Below are 25,813 nucleotides of genomic sequence, written 5' to 3'. Positions count from 1 at the left end.
CTAGTAAGTTTTTTTTTTTTAATTTAAAGGCAAAGAATATTTGGGTTTTATTTGGTATTTTTTTATCCATTTAAGTAAATTTATTTTTATCAAATCTAATGAAATCATAAAAATTTATTTCTTCACAATTTTTCAATGAATTCAAATCTAAATAATAAAGAAACAAATAAATTTACTAGTTAGCGTTTCAGAGACAAGGAATGCCCAACTAGGGCCCGCTTTGTAAATATCTATGAAACTAGTGACAAAATTGATGACTACTGGAGTTGGCTTAGTAATTAGGAAAAGGTTTTAAAATTTTGAAGTTTAATTCAAATCTTATGAAACTTGTGACAAAATTATAGCCTATTCTTAGGTTTAATAATAAGAAAAAAATTTTGAAAATTTGAAGTTTAATTCAAATTTTTTGTGTCTATAATCCAACCTTATGCTGGATTTAAAATTGTCTTTGACTTACTGATAAGAAGAAAACACAAAAACTGTGAGATTCCAAATTTAAGTTCAATAAATTTAATAAAATTTTATATTCAATTTACATTGATTGATTTGTTTTATTTAATTAAAAAATTTCAGATATGGATATAATATTTTATTACGAATATAACTTCTCTTGTAATTATACACTTTGTTTAAAAAAAAAACTAGGATGCAGGCTTTTTTGGCAATGTAACACGTCATTATTTAATTAGGCATCTATGGTTTCAACAAGCCATAATCAAAACATGCATTTAAACTTCAGATCATTTGGATACATGGAGATTGATCAGGAGAATGGCAAACCACGTTTCAATCATTCATAAAATTTTACTCCAATGAGTAAGAAAACACATGAAAATACACCATACATCATAACAACGGCCGAATACTGATACTAACAATTAGAAATCCTACCTAAACCTAACAAGGCAGCACAATTATGGGTTAAAACCATCATGACGTTAAACATTCTTTTTCCTTGGTACGAAGCCAATAAGAGCTTCTATTGGTCTTGTACGAGGTTGACTTAAGAGCCCAGCTTCCTCACAATTAGAAATCATTATATCCGAAATGATGATGAACCAGTTTCCAGCATGCAGATACTATCAACTGGAAACATCACACTGTGATAGACTATGGCCCTTCGGTTCCTCTCCAGCTGAAGATGATTTATTGTCAATATCAGAATTTCTAAAGCCCTGGATAGGGTTCAAAGTACCTGAACTGTCTCCACGGAATGATGGAGAGGTGAGAATTGGCTTCACTCCACCATAGGACACCTTAATTTCTTCTGAAGGCATTGTATGCACAGCCGCAGGGCTCACAACAGCGGCTACAGGTTCTGTTCTCTGTTTCTTGTGCTTCTGCTCCTGCTGGTGACCTGGTAGGAAACTGCCCACAACAACCTGTTCAATCAAAACGATTGAGAAAGAAGGCATTAGACTATGACAGTGATCCTTGTACATATTGCTAGACTGTCCATTGCCAGGTGGCAGCCTTCTATGTGCTTTACAATGATATTTAACCATTGAGGGGTTTTTTTTATAGGAACCATTGTTATGATATCATCAAAAGCATATGAAAACCTTACGTGGAAAATTTGAAGTTTTTAACTACCCTCAACTTCTTTATTCCTTACCCTTTAAATTTTTTTTATTAATATCTTTTATAGAATATGGTTTACCTGCACAGGACCAGCAGCTACCAACAGACCAGCAAGTCCCCCTCCTAGAACACGACCATCTGGGCCCGCCAAAGAAACACTCATCCCACCAGATCTACTCTTTGTTCCATTATTCTCAGTAGGCATAAATGAACCAGACAAAGAAAGGATCTCAAATCGCCCCTGGATAAAATAATAAGGAAGCTGGATTATTACTTGACAGCTACGAGGAAAAAAAGATACGATTGATAATCACTAACTGTCCAGGTTGGATGCATCCTTGTAATACAAAGGCAAAAGCAAGTTGAGGGAATCAAGATTGAGTCAAGACATGAGTTATTTTTTGGGTTCAACCAAGCTAAGAAGCCTCATAAGCACAAATATTTTAAAGTGTATCCATGTAAAACTGAGTTCTATGGAGAATGCCACATGTTTTGTGCCCTTCTTGCAGAATTAAGTGATAATAACAGCTTTAAAGTATATCAAATATTGACCTTCAAAAGGAAACTAACACCCGTGCACAAGAGTTGTCACTCTGCTTCAGAAGTAAATTGGAACCAGCATTCTTAATTTGCATAGTGGCCTCAACAAAAAAAGGAAGCCTAGTAACTAATATTTCATGCATCCTTACGCACTTAAACTCGTAGTAAAGGAGGATGAAGTGACACACCTCATATGTCAGAGTACCACCAGATGAAGTAGGTTGACGAAGGGTAACATTTGAAATAGTGCCATTTGCAGAGAGAATGCATATAGCGCGAGTTCCTTCTTGAGAAAAAGACATCACCTTCATTGTAATATCCTATAACAATAATAAGGAATGAAAGAGATCCAGAAAAACATAAAAAACGAAATAGCTGAAAGGTGTGGGAACAGTCACCTTTAAAAAATAAAAAACTCTCGATCGATTTACTTCTATCGTTCACCTCTAACATATATATTAGACATAGAAATTTATTCGGTTCAAATTTTAAAAATCCAATATCACAAAGAAGAAACAGGAAGTGCAATTAACATCCACTAAAACAATACCAAAGATAAAAGAAAAATGGTATGACTTAATGTAACATAGATGTATGACTGTTTTCCTATATTTGCTTGACAGATATCGATTTATTTATCCCATTGTTTCTACACAAAACATTATAACAAGATTACGTAACTAACCAGGACAATTATAGAAATTGTGTTGGGAGTTTTTTCTAATGAATTTGTTCCATTCTTGGAACCATAGTCTCTTGAAAGGGAGTCAGGAACTCAGGATGGTAAACTCCAATACAAAGACAGAAAAAAAAAAGTGAAGATTTAATAGGAAACAGGAGTGAAATGTGCATTGGAAAATACCGATGGAACATTTTTAATCATTATATACCTGTGCAAAAACAACTCCTTTCTTTCATTATGAGAATTTATTTCCTCTATAAAGCCACAAGAATTACGGGGTGGCAGGCAGAAATAAACAGTTCAGAGAAGGTTTTCTTCTACTTAAACATAGAAGGAAACACTACACGGTAATAATTGCAAATGCACCTTACTTATTGTGACAAGATATGTTATCAGGGCATACCTCACCAGCATTAACAGTGATTACATGAGGAGTGAAATTTGCCCCCACAAAATATGGGATCCTGTCACCTATAAAAAGTATTTAAATTAGTAAACAAAAATATAGCAGCTGATTTTTTGAAGCCTGTTGATCGCATCTCAAAATAAAAAGTTTGTCTTATCAGTAAATAAACAACTTCTTAAAGATTTAAAAAAAAAAAAAGAAGAAGACAGAGCCATAGTAGAACTTGATGCTCTAGCTGGGTGCCTAAGTAGTAAGTCCAAAGAGAGGATGAGAAAAAATCAGTATCATTGACATCCAAGTTGACTGGCTATTCACCAAAGCACATTACAAGTGTTGCACAATCCCTACCCTGAAGTTAAGCTTCATTCTATCCAACCACTCCTTAGCTAACATGGTGGAAGATTGAAGAGGTCTGAGTCAAGTAACTATATACATTAATTATAGTGCTCAACTGTGGATTAGAAACAGTAATTGTAATTCCAGTTAGGATCATCTACCGACTGAGATTGAAAAAAACAATAGAAGTATAGCAGTAGCTGCACCATGGAACCTGACAAATATTCTGCATACTAAGAAAATTAAAATTAGAACTTTGCAAAAGTCAATTCAATGCCCCGAGATATGGTCTTGGGGTTCATGTTTAAGGTCAAATGGTTGTAGGCTTGAAGCTGGACCCTGATTCCAACAAAACAGTCCAAACTTCAAGCCAAGACAAAACTTCCGTAGGGTTTTCTTTACCCTTCAATTTCCCTACTAAGCTAGAAATTTCATGCACTGATGCTGATGCACTTCTTCATAATTGTTTCCTTTTCTGGTTTCCTAATATTATTGAAAATGATGATTTCCACCATTAATTGCCAGTCAGCAGGTCCGCTCAAATTAATTACCAGGTTAAAGAGGTTTGAACTTAATCAGCTCTAATATATCCAATAAGTATATTCCCAGGTCAAGGTAGCACTGGCACCTTGACTAATATTTTGGTGTCTTGCCCTGTGGAAGTACAGTACTCAGGACAAGAGAGAGATTCTCCTCGTTTTGCAGCATTATCATCAAATCAGCTTATCTTTCAATAACTACCATTAATTCCACATACGGGCTGGAATCAGATTCCTGGTCCCACTCCCATTTCAAACCCCACAAAATCACACCCTCTCTTAACTCCTGAAACCCAAATCAATGAATTATCCATTTCTCCCTCTCTCCAAAGCTCAAAAAATATACCTCTAGCTTTTCATTCTACCAACCATTAAAAACGTAAGTTGAAACTCTAACTTTTGTACACAGATTTTTGTTTTTGACTCCCTCCTCCGATCCCGGTATCCAATGTAACAGTAAAAACATCGGTTAAAAACCTCTTACAAGATTCCAAAGCAAACCAAAAAAAAAAAGAGACAATTTATTATGAAAATACCTGGCCTGCTCTCGAACTCATACATATGTGACTTTTTTACCGTGTCAACCCACCGCCCTCTTCCCCGTTTCCAAGGGGAAAACTCTCCCGTCAGTGGAACCGACGACGATATCGGCATCGGTGACAATGCCATTGCCAAAGACCCATCCGGTGCGTACTTCCTTGGTCTGCCTCTTTTTTTCTTCATTTCTGAGCCCACCGGCGGCGAGGCTACACTCGCCGTAGGAGCAGCGTTGGCCTGCGTTGTGGGTCCCGCATATGGGGAGGGGCTTTCCGTTCTGGGTGCCACGTGGTAGCCTTCTGGAGCTTCATCTTTTTTCGCTGTGACCCCGGGCGTTGGTCCCTCTTTGTCCTCCATTCATATATTTTTAGATCAAGAAAAAAAAAAAAAAAAAAAAAAAAACAGTTGTCTAAAACCCTAAATACCCTAAAACCCCTGCAACCTACCTATTAAAGATTCAAACTCTTTTTCAAATTTGAGTGATCAAGAGGTTCAAAAGAGTTAATTTTGAAAATAAATTATAATAAAAAAAAATTCAGCTCAGAGTAAAAAACATACAAGAAAATAGAACGAAATGAAAAAAAAAAAAAAAGCAATAACTTTGATTAAAAATTCAAAGATAAAAAAACCTCCGTTTTATGAGCATGAAATTGGCCTTACTTTTTTTGATAAACCCAAATTTGTGGTTTAAATCTTCATCATTTCAGAGAATGCACCGAAATTGAAAATGCTGACAAAATATTCAACAAAAAAAAAATCGAGAATTACAGAGACGAAAATGCAAACTTTTCGGTGCAAGGTACGAATTTGTTTAGGAAACAAGAATTTAGGGTTTTTGCAGGAAAATGAAGAGATATAAATAAAGTAGAAAAAAATTGGAAAAAAATAAAAAATTATAAAAGTGAAAAATATAATAATATGATTTAATATTTTGAATTTAATTAATAATAATTATTATTATTTTAATTGCAAAATTCAAAGTATGTATTTTGGTTAAGAAAACGGTTCACGTCCGTCTTGCAAATTTAATAAAAGTGATTTAATAAATGGCAAAGGTAGAAAATTTTGGGAGCTCAAAAAAATTAAAATTTGGGGAAAAAAAAGCTTTTCCATTTTAAATTGCAGTTTTTATTAATTATTTAAGGTTTATAAAATAATTTTAAAAGCTGTAAAGCTGAGGCCTGCCATTTTCCAGCTACTGACATCTTCTTTGTCTTTTCAGTTAAACGAAAGTTGACCATACTAAATTAATCCAAATATATTTTATTTTGAGGATTCTACTGTTAATGCCGCTGTGAACGAACGTAACTTTTATGAATAGTTTGCGAACGTCTTCCGTTGTTTCCATTATTAAGTTTAATAAATAATATTTTAAAATTTATTAATTAATCGAATAAATTATAAATTTATTTAAATTTATTTAAATCCCAATATAATAAAAATTTATGAATAATCTGTTAATAAACTCGATTTATATTTATTTATTAAATTTAATAAATAATTTCTAATGATATTTTATAATTTATTAATTAAAAAATAAATCATAAAATATCTACTATTACCATAACCTTTTACACCCATGAAAAAGAAAGAGAAATGTTCTTGTCTCCCTTATTACCATAACCTTTAAACATTAAAAAATAAAAAAACCCGAATGTACAAAAAATGAGGATATTCACTAAACTGTTGATGAATGACATACATTTATATGCAATGCCTTCTGTACAGTAGGAACGCCAACTCAGTTCGAAATTAACTACCAAAACTTCTTGACTGCGAGCGAATATTGATATGTTCAAGAATACCGGAATTTGAAAGCTCGCAAAAGTTAGAAGAATTGTTTCATCATTTTCGTTCACGATCAGGCTCGCAGATACACACACACAGCAGAACAGCAAATTATAATTGACTTTTGCCGTTACAAACTGGAGGAAACAAAGAGAAAGAAAAAGAATATTATCAATTTGATTCAGTTTCAACTAAGGTGTCTGAAACATCATACTTGTATCAGTGATGTTAATTGTGTTTTAGACAGCAGAAAAGCAAGCCTCCTTTCCTCAAACGAATGTTCAATCTCTTCAGGAATTTCTTCAACTGGCTTGGAAGGTAATGGTGGAGCTGGTGTCGTGGTTGTCTGCATTGGCACTGACACTGTTGAAGGTGTAGAAGACACCGGGATAGGCATTGCCTTTGGCGTCCTATTCTCTTCGTCGACCAAAGAAATTGTCTTCAAGGGAGTAGTAGTGTAGGTCAGATCATTAGTTTGAAGCATTTTCTGTAAAGTTTCACCATTATCTTCTAGCATGTTTGTCATATTGGCTTTTGATGATACTGTGGAAGAGATGGGCAAGAATGGCTTACGAACCAATGGTGACTCTAGTTCATTAGCATTTACAGCATTGGGAGAGTGATTTCGTACGGGGATTTCAGCAATGGCCAGGCCTTTCCTAACTGCGAGATGGTGAAAGTGTAAGGAGATTGGCTAGTCTACCCCAAGAAATGCCATGAACAAATTTTAGAAGTATCAAAGTTGCTTCACTAAAATAAATGTTGATTGTTGGTTATCCACGAAATGCCATGAAAGCAGTTGCGATGTTCTTGATTGTAAGCAGAGACAGAGAACTTACCAGCTGAGAAAGCAGGAGTGGCATCATCCTGGCGATGATTTAAATAGTCATTTTGAAACATATGCTCAGTTTTTCTACTAGGACGTGTCAGGGGAGTAGCCTTTGCGGAATGAAGTAAATCGGGTTTATGAGTGGGAAGTATTGCTCCTCCCAAAGAGACTCTTCTATTGTTTGCACTTCCAGTTGAATACTTGGGACCCTTTTTTATGCTTTGTGGCTTTGATGGGCTTGGTTTTGACCCGTAGAGTGCCTCTTGCTCCGCTATTAGCTGTCCCTGAAGTTTCTTCTGGTCCTGGATCACAAAAAGAGCAGTGCACGACCATAAGCTCAATTTCAACAAGGAAAACGCCCCATAATCGCATAAAGCCTGGGCCCATAACTTGGTGAATATATGCACTGTGATTGGGGAATCAGTTTAGTATCATACACGCAACCTACGCTGTTCTTGCTCTTTCTCTTGTCGTAGAATAGTATACTCTTCTAGCATAAAAAGCAGAGGAATCTGGATAATGTACAGGGGTCAGTTAAATATCAAAAGTGTAAGCAAATATGGAACATAAAGATTCAAGGGGGTAAGTCATTAGAGTACTCACACCATCATACAAAAATTCAGTCTCTCTCTCCTTTTCCCATGCCATGGTCTTTGAAGCCAACGCCTCCACCATTCCTGCATTAATATGATAGATAAAACAACTCCAGAACTGTGTTAATGATTGGAAGAAACCTCAAAAATTGGGCTGCAAGATGTGAAATCATTACTACAAACCAAGTTTAGTTCTGTGATGTTTTCATTTCTCAACCTTTTATCTAGAATGTACTAAATACCTGGAAGTTTATTAACCAAGGAACGAGCTTTCTCAGCACGCTTGAGTGTAAGATGAGCACCTTTGCCCGCATTATATCGGTTTTCATCCTGTTGAACAGCAGACAATTAACCAAGGAAATTACCCCAGAATAACAAAAAAAAAACTCTGATGAGATAGATGACAAAAGCACCCACCCTGTTATATTCCTCGAGCCAACACTCCTCGTCACATGCCGCCAACCATTTCTCCACCTTTTCAAGTATTTCCTGCCTGCTAAAAGCTTCCTCTTTAACCTTAGCAATTTGAAGTTCGATTTGTTCTAAGATGATAGCAGCATCAACAGCACCTGGATATAGAAAGTAAGAATGACATTCAGTAGGAAAAGGGGTGAAAAAGTTAAATATAACAGATAGTATGATGACAATAATATATCATTAGCATGTACCAGACTCGATAGCTTCAATGGCATCTTCTACTGCAGTGTCTGAATCCGGAACCAGGTGCGTCTTTCTACATATCTCCTCTAGCTCTGATCTCTTCTTGAGTACAAGCTCTTTCATTTTGCTCGACTTTAACTCTTCCAACCGAGAAACTTCTGCCCCAACCTGCACAATATATTATATTTATTTCTGTATTGGTCTGAAGTAAAGCAATAACTATTTTTACAAATTTATAGAGCCAAGAGATCAGTTAAACTGGTACTTAAACATGGATCACTTACATAGTTGATAAAATCCATAGATAGAGTGTTGGGTTCAGTAATTTCATGTTCTGAAGCAGCTACATTACAGGTAACATTCTGAAACATCTGTTGCTCCTCAATGGGTGTATCCATCAGATTCCATAACTCCAACATGGTAGTTGCAAGATCTTGTAGCTGCCAAGGGTCAAAGAATCACTATTATAATCAGAGAGAAGGAAGAGGCGGTGGATTTTGCAATATTCAAAATACTAAAAATACATTTTTACCCTTTGCATCCTCTGTATCTTAACGTCCCGTAACTTTTTTATTACTGTAGTCAACTGCTCAATTGTATTATTGCTAATACTCCTCAATCCTTCAGAGTCAGCTAAACTAGGATGGACCTCAGTAGCTGTGAGCTTGAAATCCATACCCATCACTGAGCAGAGTGAGTTCAATATATTAAGGTGGTCCTGAACCTGCTTCAGACGATCAATCTGCACAAGAGAGAGACCAGACAGCAAGCAAAAGATAAGCATGAGTTTTCATGAGGTTGGAACAATAAAGGATTACAAGAAAAAGAAAGTTGACCTTCTCTGACTGAAGTTCATGGAGCTGTCTGTGCAATTCTTCAAGCTTCCTTAAGGACAAGTCAGTTTCATCCACAATTGTTTTGGAGGAAACTGATTCTGTGGATCCATAAATCTCATTTGTGATCATTTGTATTTGATCGATAACTTCTATGAACTGATTTCTTCTTTCGATCTTCCTTTTCCTCATCTCCTCCACTTGTCGAAGAATTTTTGTGAGCTCCTCCTTCAAGCTTCCAACGTTTTGATCTGACTGAAAAAGTTTGAACTATAACTTAAGTAAATAGTTCAATTTAATCGGAAAATTTTCATCCAGGATTTGTTATGTTACCCTTTCATACTTGACCTGCCTAATATGCACTGGCCTCTCCCCCATTGCTGAACAGATGGCAGCAAGTTCGGCTTCAGAATCAGCAATTGTCTGTCTTAGCTGAGCTCTACAGCGATTTGCCTGATCCACCTTTTTTCTGTACACTTCCAGGCACTCTCGTTCGAGCTCAAGCAGCATTTTATCCCTGTCAGCATCTGTCTCCCCGACCTCATCCCAGATTATCTAATTTTTTCAAGGAATCATGAAAGTGTAAATATTATATTAGTGTTCAAATTTTTAGAATAAAAACAGGGCAGTTCGAAAGGATATTTGAACTGGGAGAATAAAAAGGAGAGAAAAGGGGGAATTATCTTGCCAAGAGAAAGATAAAAATGAAATTTGAGTTTAAGGTATCTATTGTGTGGAATGTTCCGCAATACCTGAAGTTCGTATAGAAGGGTTCCACAAGTTGTTTCCACTTGAAGAAGTGGATCATTTTGGGACATGTTGAATGGTTCCTGCCAAAACCAATATCTTCAAATCAGAAGTCATCCAAAATTATACACAACATAAAGCAAGCAAGGAGAAAACAAAAGCTGAAGCTCCAAATGGTATATAAAACTGCAAAAGACGGCCAATACCAGTTTAGATCAATTTTAGCAGGAAGATTAAGAAGTGAGAACGATGAAACTTCAAAAACAAAATTGCAGTCACTAAGTCTATAAGCTGAAGCTTTAAGCTTGCATTGGGACATGAAAATGGTGATACTTATTTTTTCCTGTTTCCAACCACAAAAGTCATACCCTAAAAGCATAACTGCGGAAAATGATAAAGTAACTTTGTTCTGGACTAGTATAAGTTGAAACCTAAGGATCTGTCAAAAAAAGCAGCATCCAAATTCGACATAGTGGTTGTTCTAGACATTGAAAAATGTTATTATTTTAGGCAAATACGCAGTATACAGGAATCTGGATTTCCATAGTTTTTCTGAATTGAATAAAAAATGAAATTTAAACTAGGAATTGATTACAAATAAAATCTTAGGATAAAATGCCAAAGAAAAGAGAAAATGATCATTTGAAAACTATAAATGGCATTCGATCCATGACATCAGATAACCCTAATTCCATTAAAATCTTACTACAAAAACCAACTGCAAGCTCCCAAGCTTAGACCTAAATTTTTATTGAAAAAAGGTAGTTAGTAATCACCAAAAAATTCAGAATGAGCTATTACATTAACATAATAAAGTACAAGAATTGGCCTCCATTTTCAAGAAAAATGAAGAACAGTGGATCAAAGCTTTAAGCTCTCCTCTTGTTTTGTCTACATTTTCTCGTCAGCCAAACATAGCAAGAAATTGAAGAAGAAAAAAAAAGTGGAAAGTTGGAGACAAACCTGAACAAACTGGGATTGAAGCCAACAGTTTTTCCTCTCAAAGGTTTGTTTTTCTTAGAAAGAGTGAAATTTTGCCTTGGAAAATGTAGGGCTTACCCAAAAAAACGCGAGAATTAAGGTTTGAATTTTCGATTTGCAACATAAAGGAGCAAAGTTAGAGAGAAAGAAAGAGAGAGATTGTGTAGGCGTTTATGGAAAAAGGACCGTTGAAGAGCGCTTGCTATGGGTTTGTTTTTAATGGTGATTGTGATTGGATTCGCTAGGAACCAAAACGATTTGAATTTCAAATCCCATGAGGTGGCTGCCCCGAACTCATGTTCCGTTTGCACCGGGTTTATGGCGATGAACCGTTGGATTATTTTATGGCTTCGGAACAAACGGTCAAGATTTATTACATTCGAAAGAGAAGCTGTAGGAGATTCGATCGAGAAAGGAGTTATTAAATTTTATTGCATGCTGGTGACAAAACAAATTCCTACGGAGCGGTTTTAAAGGACAGACAAATAGGATTAACCCAATGATCCCATTAAAAATTTTCATACTTTTAATTAATTGTGTAGATTTCGTGATTTAATTACTTGTGTTATTTAAACAGGATACAAATATATGATATAAAGATATGAATTATAGAATTTAATTATATAAAAAGAAAGATAATTTATTTCTTTAAAATTTGAATTTGAAATAATCATTGGTCAATCAGGTATCAAAAGAAGCAACTAGCTGTCAATATATTCCAATCTGCTACAACAGGTAATTTCTTCTCTAAGGAAAAAAAGAATATATGTAAGGGAATATACAAAAGGACTAGCTACCCCTCACTCTAGCCATACATCTTAAAATGAGAAGATTTGGTTACCCTCAAATTCTCTCCTTACAATTTCCAGCACAAGTTCATTCCAGGTATCAACGGGACCTGGCATGCACCAGTGTAAGCAATCTTGAGGTGGAGGCTTTCCATCCGGGCCACGTTTCGTGATCTTATTTGGATCGGGGTTCCGATATGGACCTGGATGCCCATCATGGCGATACCCAAAGACTTCGGTGATATCCATCAACCTCAACTTGGACTTATTTGTCGCCTTCTTAACAGCACGTTCAAAACCCATCACCTGTTTCTTGTGCATGCTATTTGTAAAGCCATTCTCCACTAATTCACCAGTTGCAAGAGGCTTTACCTTTCCGGTGCATGATCCACCTGTATTCCAAGCCCCACCCTCATAATGATCAGGAGAAAAGGAACGTAGGATTGTCAGGCCTGTGTAATTAGGATGTGTAAGAATCGCAGACAGAATTGTTTCAACAGATATTCCAAATGCTTCAATATTATTGACCTTCATAGGACGAGATCGATCCGGCCACCATAATTTTCCTCCCACAATCTCATTGTTCAAGATATAGACAGACTGTTTGGTAAACCAGTGGCCAGAAGAAATGACAATCACATCAAAGTTGGGGATGAATTCCATGAAGTTATTATCAGGAGCATCAAGATGCAGCTTGGTAACACCCTCTGGAGCAAAGTCAAACTTTTCAGATGTTCGATTGACAAGCCAAGAGGACCATATCCGAACAATCATTACAGATGTCGATCTGAAATACCATCTTTGCATTCTTCGGTTTCCTCGATTTTTGGGAACTTCAACCTGAAATTATCCCATAATTTTTTTTCGTGAGAAACCTTTCTGCAATAAAAGAATAAGAAAATAAAAAATGCTACAATATCCTTGGTTGGAAAAATTATGGAACAAACTTTACCAATCACAGATTTTACTGTGGGTCTAAGTTTTGTTCAGAAATAACTGGCATTTTAAGAAAGGCAGATACTTTCCTGCCATAGAAGACACAGCATTGATTCCATCTGATTTCGAGCGACAGAATCACCAATGAAAGCAAGTGTCTTTCCTCTCATCAACTGTAGAAACTTCTTGGCATTAAATCTGGGGAGGTCACATTGAGAGGGTTTCCAACGCCAATTCTCATATTCCTTGTCAGGCCTCCCATTACCCTGGCAATTCTGCATCTGTGTTAAGACAGGGCAAGAGTTGTTGGTGTATAATGGCCCTTGCGGATCATAGAACCACTTTCCATGGTACAGGTCACAGCCTAGAGAGCAAACAATCAAAATGAGAATGAGAATCTCGATGAGGAAGTGGAGAGAAAAGGTAAGATGCAAATAAATTACGAGGAACACTTGGAAGCGAACATTGTTTCTTACATGGACAAGAGATAGAATAGGGATCAATATAGCTGATAGAATGTATATGGACCTTTATCTCTCTCTTTTTTCTATGTAAATTATCAGATATTTGCATTAAAAAACTACTATCAGATATTTCTAATATAGATTACTTTTTGGAACTTCAACGTTCATATGCATCCTTTTCTGGACATTGCTACATAAAATAGATAATTGACCACAAAACATTTCAATAATCACATTCTGCATTTCTTCCTTCAGCTTGAAGAAACTGTGTACCATATTCTAGGGGATAAAAATGTATGCATGACATAAAACTTGAAACAAACTTTACATTATTCTTGATAATGAACCACGTAACACCAAGCCAACATGTTAGAGACCCAGCATAAACCTTGCGAGAAAACATAACAAACCAGCATCAAGAAGTTCCTATATATTTCCAATAAAAGATGCAGATTCCACCTCTAGTATAGCAAAAATGATCAAACAACTATGGATGGCAGGTAATACTTTATCCAAAACCAAATGTTATATCAAAACAAATGTAAAAGGAATACTACCAGCATCAACTGAATTGATCTCAGATGCATTGCTAGATGCAGAACTGTTAGTGTCCACCTTATTTTCTGTTGCTCTAGATGACGGTTCTGAAAGCTCTACAGGTTTCGCTGGCATCTCATTATTTTTTGAATCAACTGAATCTTTCGGAGTAGTAGGCAGTTCTACATTAGACTCTGATGGCAACGAATCTTTATCAACAGAAGATCTACTGGATAATTGTGCCTTTTCATTATTATCAACAACAGAAGAACTATTTGAACTCAACGTGGGCACTTCCAAATTTGACCCAGATGATGAATTCTTATGATTGTAATCTACATCTTTATCAGGACTTTGATCAGAGGTAGATGCAAGCAAAACTATTTTCCTATCAACACCATAAAAATACCCTCTAACAGTTGTACCAATCGGATAAGAAACTAGAAGCCAAGAAGCAAAAATCAAGAACATTGCTAGTACTAACACTGAGGCTACAATGGAGGAAAGGCTCCGCGGGAACACAGCCATTTTAGGAGAGCCTTTCAGGGAAGCCAATTTCATGGTTTCCTTATTAGGTAAATTCCTAAAAAGAATTGTGTAATATGGAATCTTCGAAGACCAACCAACTGCCTGCCTATGATTGAAATGTTCCTTTGACGAATCTTAGAATTGTTTGTTTTGAAAATGACCCACCAACAAAAAGACTTGTAAATTGGTAATTAAATGCATGCGAAACGACTTACAAGCCCAAATCGATCGACTTTTCTTTTCTATACAACAAGGCAGAAAACTTTTCTAAAGGTTATTGAATCTTCTTCCCTGATTGACACTATCCGGTAACTCCTCTTCGCGAATCTCAGAACATCACAATTGCCTGGAAAGGCTTCAATTCCTCCTTCTATCCTGAGAAAACAAGATAAATCTCACACGTTACAGGAAAACTTTTTTAAAAAAATCTGAAATTCAAGTTTGAACTTACAATGTTGGTAGAACAGAGAGGAGGATTTGGCGATGAAATGGATGACTTTTTTTGGCGCGATTGGAGAGAGAGCGAAATTGGCACGGATAAAGAGAGGGTGATTAAGGGAAAATTCTAGGATCGGTCGAAATGGAATTTTATTCTATTGAGGGTTGTTTAAAATTAAAAAGTGCAAGCATTTTATGCTGCACCTTACTTATCTGGTTCCCTACCAACTCCCTTGATTTTCTCAGCCAGAAAGAAGGTAAAGCTGTTAAATTACCGAAGTGCCCACGGTTCCTGTTTTCGAGCTTTTTTTTTTTTTTTTTAATTTAATCTCCCAATAGACATTGTTATGATTTGTTAATACTTCCTTTGTTTTACATAAAAAAAAAAAAAAAAAGTTTAAAAAAGTCTGATTAAGTTTTAATGATAAATGGTAATCTTAATGTTATGGAAATTTATTATTTATTAAGTTTGATGATGACACTAACTCCTCCAAATGTTTAAATTGAGTTATTTCAACTTTATTTCTTTCAAATTAAAATGATGATTTCATGAATTTAAAAAAGTTAATTATATATATGATGATGTTTATTAAAATTATTTTTATTTTTTAATTAGTTTTATTTATTTTATATTCAATTTAAAATCATTAAATTTTAATCATAAATTTAAGTAAAAATGTATTATTAATCATTAAATAAATTATTTATTTAATTAGCATTAATGTATAATTAATTATTTATTTATAATTTTTTTATTATTATGAAATTAAAGTAACATATTGGACGTTAAGGAATTTTGATGATATTTATATCATTGATGTTAAGAGATCATCATTTTTCAAGATATGATATCCATGAGAATTATTTTATTTGGAAATTAAAAATTAATGAAAAAATATTTTTTTTTAAATTATTTTAAAAACTTAGACTCAAATAAAATTTAAAATTAATTTGACTGTTTTAATATAATTTCGGAGATTTTTTTATGTAAGTCTGTAAAAGGTATATTGTATCGACGGTTTGAAGTGGACTGTTCAGTAATTGAAGGGCTTTTGTTTCTCTCGATGGATTTTGTTTGTTTTGGGCGTAGAAGTTGTATACGGTGGCGTGGGGTCCACACGGCAGATGGGTGACAAGTGCAGGTTGAATGAGCTAAAGGCTCGTCATTTAAAACTTCAAAAGTCCCCTGAACCAAAGTGAATTTCTCTGCTTTTTTTGGGTGAAAGAATTAATACCATGAAAATGTTATATTATTTACATAAATTGAGTGACAAAAAATGTTACGAGAGAAAAAAAAAAAAAAGTGATTTTGAGGTTATAAATCATGAGGTTTATGTTTTTTACCTAATAAAACCTACATTTTAAATTAGAAGCTTAAACCCATCCGCCAAATGAAGTAAAGCGAGTCCACTCTCAATTAAATTTGATAATTTTAGATATAATATAATAATATAATATATAAATTATATAATAAAATTATATATAAATTTTATTATGATGTAATTTATGTCGTATATGTGTTAATTAATTTACGTACAGACACAATATGAATAATATATTTAATTTTATTTTATCATATGAGTATACGTTTAATATATTTAATATATTTTTTATATTTATTTTAATTTAATATAACATATAAATATTTTTTAAATTTTTAATCTTTTAATTATAATACTTAATTAGTTATTTAATATTATATAAAAATTATTTTAAACATTTAATTATGATACTCATTTAATAATTATTATAAATTTATTTTTTATATTAATAATATAAATACAATATAAATATTAATATTAGTCTTATACATTATTATTTTATTATTTAATCTTTAATAATTTATCATTTTGAATTTGATACTAAAAATTAATATAGCTATATAATATAAATATAAATTAAAATATATATTAAATACATATTAAATAAGTATTAATTTTTTTATCTTTTTAATATGTAAGTATTTTTTTATATTATTAATATATCAAATATATTAAATTATAAATGATGAATAGTTTATAATTATTTACTATTTTAATTATGTTCTTATATATATTTGTATTAGTTATGACTATTTATATATCCGTATTAATTGTGTTTATTTATATATTTATTTCATATTTAAATGAATTAATTATATACATATTAATTGTATTGTATCACATATAACACATATATTAAATATTTTATATTTATATTTTAAATTTAAATATATTTTATAAATTATATTATATTTATATTTTTGTAATTCATGTTATTATACGTGTAAAATATGACGTAAAAAACAAAAACCATTAAATATACTCTCAATTTTGAATAGTATGGGCCATCAGATGATCTACCCAAACAAAATCAGGGCTTTCAAACACCATCTTGTTCAAGTGGATCATACTAGACTTTGTAGTCTATTACGAGCATCAGCCGCCAAGGCCCTCCAAATCACAAATTTCTTTCCTTTTCAACGGCGCCCCTATCACAAATTTCCAAAACTCACGTCGATTTCCGCAGCTCTACAGCTCTATTTGCCCGCTCCGAGAAAGTGCGTGCTCACTTGTCTCAGCCGAGAGAGTCTGAGACGCCCACTCAAAACCAAATTATTACTACCATCACCAAAAATTCCTGAACAGTTTTCTTTTCTCCTCAAAATCTCCAGTATCGTTTTTTTCTTTTTCCCTTTTAAATGGCTACCCAGAGGCTCTCGTTTCTGCAATTTCTGCAATTTCTGCAATTTTACTTATTATTGTATTTGGGATAAATTAGAGAATTACCCATTATTTTAAGCACTTTATTTCTTTATTTTCTTTTGCAGGAAACCAGAGCGGGCACCTTCTGAGAAATTCCCAAAGTGAGTTCATACTATCGAATAAATATATGTTCATATACGGTATACGTATGTATATGTTTACGTATTGTACATGCAAATGCACTCCTATATTCGAAGATTTAAGAAAGATTCTATGTTGGATTGATGGTTTGAGTTCATTTTGTGAATAATTGTTTGGAATTGGGTGATTTTGATGGTTAGATGGTCGGCAAGATCGATAAAGTCCTTTGCAATGGCGGAATTGGAGGCAAGGAAGCTCAAGTATCCAAATACCGGAACCGAAGCGCTTCTTAACGGAATTCTGGTCGAGGGTTAGTATTTTCATTGCCAGTTTAGCTCATCGCTTGCTGTTGTGGCGTCAACACACTAATTACTTTAGAAAATACTCTTGTGGACATCTAGGATGCCTGTTTTTGTTGTGAACTTGTGGGGAAGATGCAGTTGCGTCATAGTAGCCCTATTTGTTATTGGTTCCCAGAAGAATGTACATAATTCAGAAGGTGAGTTAGTCTTTGTTAAATTTACTTGGACTCTATTTTGAATAATTTTAGCAATTATATCCTCAATTTGATTAGCAATGGTAACAAACAAGCATTCTCAGTTTTTGACTAATGAAGTGTTGATATCTAGATTGATATTCCTGTTGTGATATTGTCTTTGTTATCTCTGAGTCATTGCATGATGAATTTGTTATTCTCTAGATGCACACTCATGGGTTCTTTAATTTGTTCTGGATCATCATGTTATGCACTGTCGAACAGAACCTAATGTATAAATAAGTAGCAGCTCTCAATGCCATAGAAGTATGTAAGAGGTGTGAAAATTTTCTGCTTAGGATTGTCAATTTGATATTCTGCTTAAAGCGCAGTAAACCCACTTTATTGTCTGCAAATTTAAAATGAGCTAATATGGGCTAAAAACATGTATTATCTACAAACTTAAAAGATGATTTCATTGCAAGGAAGTCATGCTGTCTCCTGTTTATTCTCTGTGATGTTTGGAAAACTTTTCAAATGTCTGTGTGATACTATTTTTCCTGGTATATGTCTGTAAGGTCTCCTTTTCATGCATAGGAACAAGCTAAGCTGCAAAATTTTTGAGGGCTAATGGAATCACACTTTTCAAGGTGCGAGAGGAAACAGTGAACTTACTTAGAAAGTCGGATATGTATTTTTTCAGCCCTGAACATCCTCCATTAACTGACCACGCTCAAAGGGTCCTTGATTGGGCTGTTGATGAAAAGCTAAAATCAGGTAAAAGAAAATTTCTGACTCTTCATTTGTTATATCTATCATGCCATGCAGAAGTTTAAACAGTGGTTGGGTTGGTATGTCGTTAGTGTAAGGATAGATATGGAAACCTGGTGTAGCATGATAAATGCAAATTAATTACTGTAAAAGGCTTAGCAATATTGTGGTGTGCAGTTGATCTAATTCTTATAGGAGTTTATTTTTCAACTTTCAAAGAAAATTGGTTTAAAAAGGAATTGTTTTCAATTGCTGGAAGATTAGAAAACTGGTTTGAAAATTAAAACTAATACATAAGTATTAAATTGACAAATCTTGTGCGACTAAGTGGAATATTAGTCACTGCTACTTACATATGGTGGTGGGAATTATAGATCTTGGGCCTCCAGGACTCGGTCTGCCCTTTATTTATTTATTTTTTTGGCCAGTGAAAAGAGTCAGTTTGCCCTTCATAAGGATGGTTTTTGACATTATCAGAAGAAATCACGAGGATGCAATAAAATCTTCAGTTCCCTTTTAAGGAAGTTGCCATGATTGCATAAATTAATTTTCAAGTTAGGGAATTGACCTGTGCTTCATGCTCAGTAATTTCCTGACAATCTAAGTCTCCAAAGAAAGCAGATTATATTCTTAAGTATGACTGTTCTAATGTTAAAATTTAAGGATGGCACTTGAACTCCTGTATCCTTTTTGCATGATGGGTATGACTGGGCTGGCTTATGATAATTTTAAAGTTCATGATGTACATGTTTTAAAAAATTATTTTTTGTTGTTGAGTGCCTTGCATGTGAATATTTATATTTATATTTATATTTAAATAATAATTATATAAATACAAATGGTTGATATTGTCACAATTTAGAAATATAATGAACAATGAGTTTTGAGCCACATAAAACATTTCTAATAAAATTGATTCAATGTAACTAGAATTTTATCCATACATCAGATAAATTTTATTACTACTAGTTTAATTATTTAAAATGGTAATTTGAGAATAAAAAAGAACATAGATGACCATTTTATCAAAAGTTTTATCAATGTCCATGCTCATATTTATAATATTTATGGATTATATAGATTTTGAAGCAGTTAAGAGATAACACTAATCTATCCTATCTGCCACAATAAGATCTCTACAGGAGCTAATGCTTAAACCCCGCATTACTTCAACGACTACTTTCTCCTCCTTCATGTTCTAAATGTTTGAGATTTGGTATGAAATAAGCAGGCTGTTGATAATAATGTAGTTTTCTTTTTTTTTTTTTCTGTATGTTATTCCTTATTTAAATCATGCCATTATCTCTTTGTCTTTGAACTGTTCTTCCTTCATATTTAATTGAAATCATTGTACCAAGTGCAGGTGAAAGTAGGGAAATAATCAAATAACCACAACATTCTTGCTCCTTGTTTTTTGGTCAGAAAAAGAATCAGCAGGTCACAAGATCATGGGCACTTTAGGTTTTAATGATGAGAAAGCCAAAGAACTTGCAAAATATGAAAGTACTAAAGACACATCTTTTAAATCATTGAGCAATATCCTCGGTGGCTTTGTCATTGATTTGTTTTTGGTTTTTTGGTGCAGATTAACGGGGATATTGTTTTGAATTATAAGCAGGAGGTGAAAAAGTCTCTGCATTTTCCAAGTTTGTACCAGCTTTTTGATACATCTTCCCAATGGTAGATACTTATTGGTGGAACAAGTAATGTAACACGCGAGTGTTTTCTGCTCTTGTTTGTGGTTCAAACTTCAAACATTGAAAACTTTTGCTTTTTGCGCAACAGTCAGTGGAAATGATGCATTTTCTGGCTGCTTCTCCGATTTACTTAAGCTAGATGTTCATCTTTGTATCAGAATGGATTGTATTCACATCCTCTTTTTTTTTTTTTCTTGAACTAATGTGCATGACCTAGCCGATAGAAAATTACGTTGAAGTTATGGGGGATGTCCTTTTCGATCGTAGGGGGTGAATCCCTTTACCAAGCTTTTATATAATATGAAAAGAGCAATCTTTCCTAAAACCAATAAAAGAATATATATATATATATATATATATATATATATGGAACAAAGAAAACCGGATAAGATTCGTAGTCGAATTATATACACCATCCATCCATCAATCCATCCCAGAATTATTTTCCACAACCTACTTCCCTCCTCCTAAATTCTAAAACTATATTTTTCCACTCTAACTATCAGCTAGTAAAAACAAACATCTTGTGTTATTCTTCTTAGAAATCATAGGGAAGTCTCCTGATTCAACCGCTATCAATAGGCAATATTCTTACCCGAAATATGGTTCATAACAAAAGGCAGCAAAATGACAGCCTACCAAATCTACAGAATTGAACTCAAAAAGGAAATATTTATCGGGTAACACGTCAATTTTTTGGGAAAAGCCAACATTAACCCAACAACCCCCCCCCCCCCCCCCCCCTAAGTTACAATGAACATAGACCAAATTCGATCTTTGGTTGTTCATTAATAGAATCACATCAGTTGGACTAGTGATCCAAACAGTAAGATGAACTAGGGATGCCTAAAATCTCAAACTTTATATAACCTATTATCTGATTATGTAGTACATTGTTGCACCAAACATTTAATTCAATGATAAATATATGTATCTTCCTACTCCTAGAGTCAAGTTCAAATCCTCTTTACCCAACTTAAAACGAAAAGGAAAACAATTTATAATGTTAATATGTTGTAGTTGCAGGGCTGAAAAGCGTCAAATGAGTTTGAAACTGGGCATGCAGATGTCTTTACACAAAGAAGAAGAAAAAATAAGGAGAGGCTAGAATATTTTAGACCCAAGAGTTTGACATGATGAGAGACATTTTTGAGATAATGTAATCATTAAAGGGGTTCTTGCTTGGAGAATCTGAAATAATTGTGGAACACATGTATGACTTCCATCATCACATGATTACTATCATACCTTAATTAATTAAGTTTAACCATTGGTGAATGAATGCATTACATTACCCACCTATAATTTCATAGGTTGGGATATTAAGACTTGTTTTGCCAGGAAAAGGCTCCAAAGCCAACCTCCATTAGAGCAAATCATCCACAGGGCATATAACTTAGCTTGACTCTAAATCGACCGTCTGCATCTGCAGTGCGTGAAGGATGTAGGAAGATGGGTTTGGGCCTCATGCACGTGCGTGTGGGTGAATAATTCGGTCTACCACGTACGTACAATGATGATGACACACGTGCACATGGTTCATCAATTAAGGGCAAAGCAAAGCAAAGGGGAGTGAAAGAGGGAAAGAGTGAAAGAGTGAAAGAGTGAGAGAGAGAGAACATCGTGTAATTATTCTTAACAGATGTTTCTAAAGTTTGGTTATGGGACCATTTTCTTTGAGGAATGTCCAGCTAAAGTGGAACACGGCTCCTTCACTTCTGATCAATGAGAGGCCTTCTTCTGACCCAATTTGTTTAATTTTTTTTCTCGTATTAAAATTTAGAGGCTAATTTTTGAAAAGCATTCATAGTGGGATCTTAGTAATACACACTTATAATTAGGTCCCCATCAACAAGAGGCCAAAGAGAGCCTTTCATTTCCTCATTTCCCTCAATTGAGAAAGTCTTCAAAATGGGTCCTAATGATGCTAGTCGTGGTCTCACCCGGTTAGAATCCACCGGTTGGGTAAGCCAAATTAATATCGAGTCCATTGATCAGATGGGATTCCATTTTGTCTAATAAGTGGTATTGGTTTAGACCCACAAACAAGTTTTCAAGTCCTTGTTAATTTTTATCATTTAGCTGTCCGTTTTTTCCTCTTTTTCAAATGGGAAAATGGCTCAATGTACCTAGCTAGAAAATGTAGGCAGACTACATGTAATATTTAATTTTAATGATAAGAATCTAATGAGAATTTTTTATAGCTACATATAATATAAATTTACAATTACTTAATGACCTCAATTATTAACCATAATTACTTAACTTTACCTCACTGCCTCAATTAAGTTAATTAACTCGGGCATTAATTGACTTAAGTATCGATTAAAATCTGATCGTTTTCAGCGGTGTCTCCATCGCATTAATGCTTCCTTTTTAATTTTTTATATATATATATTTTTGGTTTTTGTCACTTTGGAAAGAAAGTGGAAGACTTGTATGTTGAGCGGAATGATCAGCCCCGCTTCTGAATGGATGATGGCGTCACATTCACTTCACACCATAATTTGTGGAAATTTGCATCACACTTAGCTAGTTCTGAGCATCTAGGCCTCACTCATGATTTCGATTGAGTGATAGGCGGACCGCGTGGCTGCACCGGAGCTAGCCAGCGTGCTGGGCATGCCATGCTTATGCTCATGCTACCCACCCATATATGTTCACAACATTGGCCGGCATGGTTTCATAAAGCTTTCATTACTGTTAATTTTAAAACGACTGTCTTAGGATTTTAGCTAACATTCCCATTCCAAAACATTCACAAAATTTCAAACCCAAAACATAACTTTCATGTAATTTTTCCAAAAATTGAAAAAAAAAAAAAAAGAACTTCAAGTTTGATTAAACTCCTGATCTTGTTAATTAAAAGTAGGATTTCAAGAATATTTTTCTCTAATATATTCTAAAATCCCGTTTAGAATATCGACATAACTGTTTGGATAACATTTTTTTTTTCGAAACCTATTTCGATTGAGTATTTAGATAAAGCATTGATCATCAATTTCATCGGATCTAGATATTGGAATTTGGCCATTAATGGTGCGACAAATGTCTGAATTTCGTCATCTTAACAAAATGGGGAGGCTTCCCTTCCCAACAATCCTTCAAGAGCTGTCGATTGAAGCCAAACACAGATGATATTCTTGTCAATCATATAAGTATACGTTACAGTGCATCCGTCGGTCCTTTTTTTAATATTTAAAATTATTAAAGTTAAAAAATTTAATATTTTATCATGATCATTTACTTTACATTAATTGAACATTGCCATACGTGTGAAAAGAATAAAAAATAAAAATATTAAGAGTTTATTTAAGTAAACGATATGATTAATTTTAATAAAATTAAAAATAATAATAAATGTGAAATTAATTAATATAATAATGAGATAAAATTAATTATAAAATATGTGTTTTAATATAAAAATAACAGTGGTAATGCAAAAGCTAATATGAGAAGAAAAAATTATATTAAAATTAATATATATAATAAATTTATTTAAAGTTTAAATATAATAATTTTTATATTTAATGTCTTTAATGCATTGGATTAAGTTATTTACTTACATTAAATTAAAATTTTAATATATTTATTTATTTTTATTTTTATTTTAATTATTTATTTAATTATGAACATATATATTCATTTATTTATTAATTTATTATAATAAAATTTATTGATTATATCATACTAATAAAATTATTTAAAGTTTTAAAATAAAAAATAAAAACATAAAAAATGCATTATATAGTAAGGATAAAAAAACATGAATAATATTAAAAAAAAACTGCAGTAAAAAAAAAAGTTCGGTGCAATAGAAATAATCTCATCTTACAGGTTAACTGCATCTCACCTGTTCATTTTCCGACAAGTAAAAAATGGATATGCAAGAGGGCAAAGGCATTGAATGTAGGAGGGTTGCCCGTTCATTTTCCGACAAGTAAACAATGGATAACCTTCACTGCCTTTCCGTTGGTAGGCAAAAGAAAGGCAAAGGATTAAAAAAAAAAAAAAAAGCAAAGAGAGAAAGATCAAAGTAAAAAAACAAAAAACCTTTCTCAATCCAATTTTAAAAATGTAATTGTGAAATCTCAGTCTGTGTCTCTAGCATTCGATGAGTGATGCCCCCACACCAAAATTCACCTATCCATAAACTATTCCCACTACCCATGTGCCGTGACTCAATAAGTGGGGTTTTCCCTTTTTTTTAATTTTTTTCTTATATTTGCACCACCAAAGTTAAATGTTAATTTTATTATTATTTTTTTTTAACAAATCTTATGCATATGATTTCATAGGGGCATGGAACCATGCACGACCATCATCATCATCATCAGCTCTGCTTCCAATTAGTCAACCCTCATTCATCCTGGTCAACTTCAAGTGACTCTCCTGGCCCTTTCCTTACGCTCAAAGCATCACATCTCCTTGACTTTTGTCACATATTCTTCTCCTACCAATAACTTTGCTTTTTCTCCTATCTGCCTATTTCTTTGCTAAGGTGATTTCTCATGCTTGATAGTTTATTACTATATATATATATATATATATATGAAAGCAGGATTAATTAACCTTTATGTAATTATGTGCAAAACTTCTTTTAATTTTAGCATTTGAAATTGTTAAATATTAAATTTTGATAATTAAAATTGAATCCAATATTTTACTCTTAAATAGATAAATACAAATACTTATAATTGAACTAAATATTCCAGTGGCAAAATGAATAGATTTGAAAAAAAAAAAAAAAAAGGGAATGGTGCAGAAAGAAGTACGATATTTCGGCTATACATGGTGGTCAAAATGGCTGGAATTTTGTTTAGGAAGTGGAGAAGAATTTGGGAGTTGTAAATTTAAGTTCACATTTGGTTTGTTTTGCAAGGGTCTTAATTTTTCCGCCATTAAATTGCATGTGCTAAACCTAAGCATCAATGCTACTGTTAGGCTTCTGTCACCTCCCTTATATATATATTTTAAAGTTATTATTATTATTATTTTTTTAAAAATTTAAGATAAATAGATTGTTCAATCTATCAGATCAGAATAAGATGTGTCGTATCTAATAATTTAAAATAAATAACTATAAATCATGTATTCGAGATGATCTCAATAAATGATCATCTGTAAATCATGCATTTAAAATGATCTCAATAAATGATCATCGATAAAACTCTAATTAAAATCTTTACGTAAAAAAAAAACGAGCCTTAATCAATATTACTAACTTCTTTTGTCTTTTTTTCATATGCAAATAGCACATATTGTCCTACGTTAATACTATATTAATCATAAATATAAAATA

The 25,813-nt window shown here is 33.3% G+C and overlaps 3 protein-coding genes and 1 pseudogene across 8 annotated transcripts; 1 reads left to right on the top strand and 3 right to left on the bottom strand.

Moving 5' to 3' along the window:
* Positions 1 to 723: 723 nt before the first annotated feature.
* LOC111316679 (AT-hook motif nuclear-localized protein 3-like) lies at positions 724 to 5,564 on the bottom strand. Its single transcript, XM_022918745.2, has 5 exons — positions 4,621 to 5,564; positions 3,207 to 3,274; positions 2,310 to 2,441; positions 1,661 to 1,822; positions 724 to 1,382 (listed from the first exon to the last, which is right to left on the bottom strand). The coding sequence occupies exons 1-5, from the start codon at positions 4,976 to 4,978 to the stop codon at positions 1,083 to 1,085; spliced, it is 1,020 nt and encodes a 339-aa protein (XP_022774480.2). The 5' UTR covers positions 4,979 to 5,564; the 3' UTR covers positions 724 to 1,082.
* Positions 5,565 to 6,567: 1,003 nt separating this feature from the next.
* Positions 6,568 to 11,242, bottom strand: LOC111316671 (65-kDa microtubule-associated protein 3-like). 3 transcript variants are annotated; one of them, XM_022918733.2, is made up of 14 exons: positions 11,035 to 11,184; positions 10,077 to 10,154; positions 9,658 to 9,879; positions 9,328 to 9,579; positions 9,024 to 9,233; positions 8,776 to 8,931; positions 8,500 to 8,659; positions 8,249 to 8,400; positions 8,074 to 8,161; positions 7,842 to 7,915; positions 7,676 to 7,750; positions 7,249 to 7,540; positions 6,987 to 7,072; positions 6,568 to 6,896 (listed from the first exon to the last, which is right to left on the bottom strand). In XM_022918733.2, the coding sequence occupies exons 2-14, from the start codon at positions 10,140 to 10,142 to the stop codon at positions 6,618 to 6,620; spliced, it is 2,112 nt and encodes a 703-aa protein (XP_022774468.2). In that variant the 5' UTR covers positions 10,143 to 10,154; positions 11,035 to 11,184; the 3' UTR covers positions 6,568 to 6,617. The 3 variants fall into 3 exon arrangements, with proteins under 3 accessions (XP_022774468.2, XP_089621908.1, XP_089621909.1); XM_089765782.1 differs by having other exon boundaries at positions 6,568 to 7,072; positions 11,035 to 11,242; XM_089765783.1 differs by having other exon boundaries at positions 6,568 to 7,072; positions 9,673 to 9,879; positions 11,035 to 11,172.
* Positions 11,243 to 11,738: 496 nt separating this feature from the next.
* On the bottom strand, positions 11,739 to 14,960 carry LOC111310484 (protein YLS7-like). Of its 3 annotated transcripts, XM_089765781.1 has the most exons (5): positions 14,757 to 14,956; positions 14,521 to 14,680; positions 13,798 to 13,971; positions 12,869 to 13,140; positions 11,739 to 12,683 (listed from the first exon to the last, which is right to left on the bottom strand). In XM_089765781.1, exons 3-5 carry the CDS (start codon positions 13,910 to 13,912, stop codon positions 11,871 to 11,873), a joined length of 1,200 nt encoding a protein of 399 aa, XP_089621907.1. In that variant the 5' UTR covers positions 13,913 to 13,971; positions 14,521 to 14,680; positions 14,757 to 14,956; the 3' UTR covers positions 11,739 to 11,870. The 3 variants fall into 3 exon arrangements, with proteins under 3 accessions (XP_089621907.1, XP_089621905.1, XP_089621906.1); XM_089765779.1 differs by having other exon boundaries at positions 13,798 to 14,680; positions 14,757 to 14,960; XM_089765780.1 differs by having other exon boundaries at positions 13,798 to 14,675; positions 14,757 to 14,960.
* Positions 14,961 to 17,064: 2,104 nt separating this feature from the next.
* LOC111303014 (ATP-dependent Clp protease ATP-binding subunit CLPT1, chloroplastic-like) lies at positions 17,065 to 20,764 on the top strand (annotated as a pseudogene). The gene is made up of 6 exons (XR_016344892.1): positions 17,065 to 17,282; positions 17,553 to 17,588; positions 17,769 to 17,878; positions 18,641 to 18,820; positions 20,237 to 20,313; positions 20,400 to 20,764. The product of XR_016344892.1 is annotated as an ATP-dependent Clp protease ATP-binding subunit CLPT1, chloroplastic-like (transcript).
* The last annotated feature ends 5,049 nt before the right edge of the window (positions 20,765 to 25,813 follow it).

This window comes from Durio zibethinus, chromosome 9, assembly GCF_047325235.1.
Source record: "Durio zibethinus cultivar Kanyao isolate XHJ-2024 chromosome 9, ASM4732523v1, whole genome shotgun sequence".
NCBI lineage: Eukaryota > Viridiplantae > Streptophyta > Magnoliopsida > Malvales > Malvaceae > Durio > Durio zibethinus.
Note: the sequence above shows the minus strand (reverse complement) of the source record. Positions and strands in the feature narration are given on the sequence as shown.